Consider the following 6,419-nt stretch of genomic DNA (forward strand, 5'->3'; position numbering starts at 1 on the left):
TGGGAGGAGAACCAGTGAGTGTTCCATGTAGTCTTGTATATCATGTTAGTGTATTTTAGTTGAATTTTACTAGTAAGAAAGGTGTAAAAACAATTCATTATTATTAATGTTATTGAAATTTTATTCTGTTTAACCCACTGATGCCAGATAGTATCTGTTCTTACCATAATGAACCAGATGCCAGATGTCAATTATCCATGCCACGCACAGTTGAGCCTGGTCTTAGTTGTATAAAGAACAGGGAAACATGTGTTTCCCAAGCATCTTATCTTTCACTCAAATAGCTGACTCTGTTCACAGCACCTGGCAATGGAAAAACTTGTCTTCAGGGGGTTCAGAAATAGTACACTTTGTGGCCTACTTCAATGGTCCATCTAGGCATATATATTTCTGCTATTCTTGTCTCTGAAGGTCGCAAATATCCCTGTATTAATTCATTTCATACAATAGAGTATGCAATGTATGAATCTGAGATTCTAGGTTAACACTGTTTTAGATTTCTCCCCTGTAGGCAGTGTAGGTTGGCAAGTTGCCGAAGCAGCACCATATACTTAATTTTTTATATGTATTTTCAGTTATTTACTCATTGACTGATGCATTCTGACTCAGATGTCAAGCATATTAAAAGGAAAGGTAATCATTATCTTTATCTTCACAGATTCCTTGAAGACCACAAGCTCTGGATCATCTTGGGTGTTGTTGGTGCACTCCTCTTGCTCACCATCATTCAGGCTTCAATCACCATCCACAAAATCAAGAAAAACAGAAGCCCACCTGTGAGTACCAAGGTGAGGTTAAGAGCAGGGCTTAGAGGGGCTTAAAAAGGACTTAAGGCTTTCTTTTCTTCATTCAATAACTTCAGTTTAGGGAGATGTGCATGGTTGTAGAGATGAGGGTATTATATACTTCTTTGGGGATCGTAAAGCAGCATTGCATCAAGTGGTGTATATCATACATATGTAACAGCATGTGGTTATTGGATACAACTACTAAAAAACATGTTCATAGTTATAGTTGTGAATATCAGTTACTAACTCGCATGAAATATTAAGGATTAGTGCCAGAATATATACTGGTATACATATTTTATTCCAGGGTGTAGAGTCAATAGTGAGGTATTCTCTTACTTTAACCATTTCCTTTCTTTTTCTGATATCACTTGGCAATACTGTCCCTTGGTGTCCAATGGGGGTTTGGTACCTTGTAGGTTTGGCCTTCTCCCGAAGCTGGGGTCATAACACCAGTTGGAGCAGGAAATGGAGCCATGCCAGGTGGATCACCGACTGGAAGCCAAGTGGGGCTGGTGGCTGCTGTTGTAGAGCCTCCACCTGCATCCCCTTCATATCCGAAAAGCGGATTGCAGTCGTCGGTCACAATCCCCAGCAGTTCTATGCCACCCAGCCCTGTCAAGACAGGGACTCCACTTAACACAGAAAATCCGGGTTATGTGCCTGATTAATTGTAATCCAGGTCACCATCTATTAATAACTGCACTTAATTATAGGTATGGTGGTGGATTGATATACTGCATGTACATTAGCTTATGTAAACCATCCCAGAGATGATACAGTTTTTTTGGTATTTGTTAATAAAAATGATAGATTTGCATGAGCCTTAGCAGGGCAAAAGAGATTTTTATTGTGCATCTTTTGGTTTCCTACCTTTTTGTTTTGGGTGAAAGGGAACCATGACCCACATCAGTATTTTTTTTTGTATGGTAATAGTACTTTGTGCTTGCTTGCTTACTTGCTTGCTTTTTTACCTTGGATTTATAGAAAAGGAACCATGTTTTAAATTTTTGAATTTCTATTGAATTTTTAAATTGTTATATCTCATAGGGACAAAAAGACTTTATTGATTCAAAAATCCAAATTCTTCTCTATAATTCCCTGCTTATTTAGATGCTCTTTCTAGGGAAAAGATTTAATTTGTGATTGGATAAAAATTGCATGAGGAGAATGTTCCAGTAGGGGAAAAAACATACTTGAGAATTATTTTGACTTTTTACATTGTGGCTAATTTTGCTCAGTTTATTCCCATGATTTACCAATTAGACATTCCCTCTAGGTGTTAGAATAAGACAGTTGGCATTGAGATGTTAGAGTAAGAATCCTGACCCCATCTTAAAAAAAACAAGATTGATGTGAGATTATGGTCAGAAATGTGGTGAAATAGTAATTACTTGTTTAGTATGCAGGATTTTGTGACTATGTATGCGTATACGTATGTGCATATATACAGTTAGTACATGTGTACATATGTGTAAATGATTGTACTTTTGCATACATGGATCTACATTTTAAAGTAGAGTATTCTGTGTGTATTCAAGAGAAGCACAGTACAAATAGTGAAACATACAAACATAATGAGTATCCTAAGCTGCAAAATCTAATCTCAGACAATTTTTATCTGGCCAAGAAATTAGGGAATACTTCCTTAGTGATGGGCAGAGAGGAATGTTCAGTTGGCAATGTAGCTGTATAAGCAATTTAAATAAGATATTTGCATTTTTCTGGAAGAATATTGGATTAAAAAGGAAATAGCCGAGTTAACATTTGACATTAAACCAAAAGTTTCTCATTTGTGATGCAGAGTTACCTTCAGCAAAAATATAAATGGAGAAGAACAGTAACACTAAAACTAAGCTAACCATCCAGATAAAAAAAAATCAAATGAGTTATATACTTCTGAATATATAGTTCCCCCCCTCCCCCCAAATATAAAATTAGTTAACATTTATCAACTGTAATATTGGTTTTACATTTGTCATACCACTTTTTTTTCTGAATACAGTATTTATGTGCCTATTTTCCACTCTCACTGCTTAAACCACTACCATTTATGACAGTTGTGGGGTCTGTCATTACTATTTCTGGCCATCCTTATGCTGCATGACAAATGACAAAAAATGATTATTGCAAAAAGCAATATTTTTGGTTATTCAAGACAGAGGAATTTTGACGTGACTAAACTTCCTCAAGCAATTGCTGTATATTCTAGACTGAAGCATTTACTGTTTATCACAGATATTGTATTAATTAGATTTTATGTTGAGCCTTTACAGTATAGTTGTATGTTGTATAGCAGCCATTATCACATCAAAATGGAGTAGCAGTTAAACCATAGAATTGTGGTCTCAATTTAAAATTGCTTTTGGTGCATTCCACAGGAACGTCTCATCACCAACTCGGGATGGAAGGACTACAGTCAGGGCAACATGAACTACGCATATGACAGCTTTGAGACAGAGGAGAATGGTGTCAACTCTCGGCGTCAGGGAGCCAATGGATCCCTCCGTCCCAGTGCCCCACGGGGCACTTATGAACGATCCAATGGCCACAGCAATGGCTATATGGGGGGCCACAACGGCCATCCCGGGCACCATCCTGGTGGCTATGGAGGGGACACACGCTCCCTTCAGCGCCCTAGAAATGCACCTCAGAGCAGGCCAGACCCTAGAGGCACTTATTCTCTCCCACGAGGATCAACTACATCATCGCTGCCCTCATACAACACCGCCATGCAGGACATGACCCCTGACTTCTATTACCTTCCCTCTCAGCGCAAGTATTCGGGTGAGGTTGTCCGTGTGTATGTAGATTACAACCAGTCCAAATAAGGCTATTAATGGTTGACCTCTTGATGGGTCATGTTGATTGCAATTTTTTTGGAAATGATTTGGTTCACATCAATTAGTGAAACTGGTTCTTAATTTGATTTTAATTCCCTTTTATGATTTTATTTGTATATTTAGGAGAAAATGTGTACTAGTACGAGTGGTTAACTTAAAAACAAAGTGGTTTGTGATGCTTAATGCCACATAGCATTACTTTGCATGTAGAACCTAGTTGGTGTTTTACATTGGAGATTTATAACTAACAGGATTTTATGAAAAGTGCACACAATATTTTGTAGAAAATTTTCAGCTCATCCTGTATTGCAGTAATAGGGCGAGAAAATGTTCAAGTATATTCTTGTTCTGTGCTGAATATTCCTTATACTACTAAGGTTTTATGTGTATACTCGGTGCAAAACAAAAGAGTGATTTATATTTCTTGACAACTCTCTGTTGTTATTTAAATGGCAAATGAATATTCTACTTTTCTCTCTCAAAAGAAGAGAAAATTTAAGAGGTAGTTTTCCAGCCATAGTAGTATGTTTATATTTGTAAATATGTATTAGGAATGTCAGCAGTTAGTGTTGATTGAATTGCATATTGTTTTTCATGATGGCAATATGAACAGACTTAAATATTTTATGGATAAATATTCTAGATTTTCTTTTTCATAGTCTTGCTGAAAAAAATAAATGATTTATTGATATATATGCTTTACATCTTTTGCATGTATGCTATGTATAAACACGTGCTATCTCTTTTTTTCTTTTTTTAATATTTTGGGAAACAAGGATATATATATAGCCTTGCCTATTATCATTTCACAACTGAAAGTAGTTGAAATTGCTCAAATTAGGGAGTTTGCAATATGTGGGACAAATTAATTTTTATTTTGCACAATAATGGCAGTTTTACAAACTAAATCTGTTAGACAAGAAATGTTGTCTCTTGGTGGTTATCTAAAGACAAGAATGTCTGCTGCTGTATAATGATCTACAATGAATGAAATAAACATCAAAGTCTTTACAACATAATGGAAGAGAGATCATGCACTTTTTTCTTTCTAAAAGTGATTTATTTCTATAAAGCAGTGGTAAGGAAACCATCACAGTTCTTTTCTTGTATGTGCCATTTTTGTGATATACATTACAACATAATCACTTACCATAATGGTTTGAATTTCAAGTTTTTGTAAACTACAAAGTGTATATAGGCTCAGTGATATGAATCGAATAGAACTTTAGTATGTTCACTGTATATATATTTTATAACAGTAAGGTGAACTTGTAGCTGAGAAGAATAGAAATGGAAAATAAGGAAAGACTTGTGTTGCATATCTTTTAAAGGTCTCAATTATTTTTTGAAAATTTAGATAGTTCAAATTAAAAAATATAAAAAAAAGTTCACCTTGCAGTTACTCCAACGAGGGCCAATCTTTCAAAATATACCCATTATTTCGTATTTATTACATGATTTTTAGCAAATGTTAACAGCCTAGAAGTGGACCAGTGTGTGAGTAGACGTAAGTGTGTGAAGGTTGTGATATCTGTTTTAAGCAGCTGTTGTTGATGTCATGTACAGGCATCAACTACTTTTATTTTTTATTTTGTTATATTGTATGTTTGTAGGTCAGATATGTCCTTTTTTTGCTGTCTTTGGTGACGTAATGATTTATTTGTGATAGTTCATTTATTTTGTAGTGATTGTCAGCATTGGTTCTTTATTTATTATTATTATTTTTTTTTCTTTCTTTCTTTCTTTCTTTCTTTTTTTTTACTTTGCTGTTCATTTTTTTGTTAAATGCAGATATTTTTGTAAGAGTACTTTTAGGGAGTTTTGTAATGTGTGATGCAGATGTACACCTATATTGTGAATGCAATATTTACAAATATATATATTTGTATGAAAATAACTTCAGTATATGCATATATATATATACATACAATTCTCTGGATGGATGGATGGATGAAAGGATGGAAAGATGGATATGCAGATAAAACACAAATTTTTGTACTCTATGTTTGTCTGTAATATAGTTTCTTTTGCCACAACTAAAATGATCCAGGTGATAATGAAGGCCAGTTGTGCAATGTTATTCAAGGTTAATTTAAGTGTTTGCTGACTGATGTCCGTGGAAAGACTCGTCTGAACACCTGAAAGGAATGTAGCAGATATTTTGGAGCAGGACGGTTGAGTGTATAAGAACCATAATATTGAATAGGCCTCTTTCTGAGATCTTGGTTTATGATCTCTTTTAAATGACTACTGATTTTTTTTGTAATCATTTCTATATTTAGAATCTTCATTTACCTCAGGTTATTTTGACAGTAATCTGTGTTTATATATATATATATATATATATATATATATATATATATATATATATATATATATATATATATATATATATATATATATATATATTGTATGTATGAATAATTGTGTGTATGTATGTATGTTTGAGTATTCATGCTATATTTTCACCATGATTGCATTATATTGTATGTAATGTGTCAATAAATGTAAGATTAGTAAACTGTGTTTATGCCTCTCTCAGTACCTTTTTAATGCTTACTTCCACTATGAAATATATAACAGATCCTTCACATTCATTAGGAACTTATTAAGTAAATTTACTATGTAATTATTTATATATTTTCTATAAGAATTAGTGTTAAAGAAAAAAAACATATGTGTGGCTCACTGTGCTGAATATAACCTAATGACAGAAGGCAAGTATGGATCATCTTGTTTCCTTTTTTTTCTGAATAAGAAAAGAATTTAGCTCGAGGAATGGAATGAA

At 34.1% G+C, this 6,419-nt stretch overlaps 1 protein-coding gene across 5 annotated transcripts in view; it reads left to right on the forward strand.

The window, feature by feature from the left end:
* Window positions 1-6,152, forward strand: part of nahoda — a 113,100-nt gene extending 106,948 nt beyond the window's left edge. For 2 of the 5 annotated variants that reach the window (XM_070134174.1, XM_070134168.1), the window contains 2 exons: window positions 659-788; window positions 3,170-6,152. In XM_070134174.1, coding sequence (XP_069990275.1) covers window positions 659-788; window positions 3,170-3,619 — 580 coding nt within the window. In that variant the 3' untranslated portion in view covers window positions 3,620-6,152. Of the gene's footprint in view, window positions 1-658; window positions 789-1,207; window positions 1,505-3,169 lie in introns of all 5 variants that reach the window. The other 3 variants (XM_070134170.1, XM_070134171.1, XM_070134169.1) reach the window with 3 other exon arrangements.
* The last annotated feature ends 267 nt before the right edge of the window (window positions 6,153-6,419 follow it).

Source organism: Penaeus vannamei, chromosome 19 (genome assembly GCF_042767895.1).
Source record: "Penaeus vannamei isolate JL-2024 chromosome 19, ASM4276789v1, whole genome shotgun sequence".
Classification (NCBI taxonomy): Eukaryota; Metazoa; Arthropoda; class Malacostraca; order Decapoda; family Penaeidae; genus Penaeus; species Penaeus vannamei.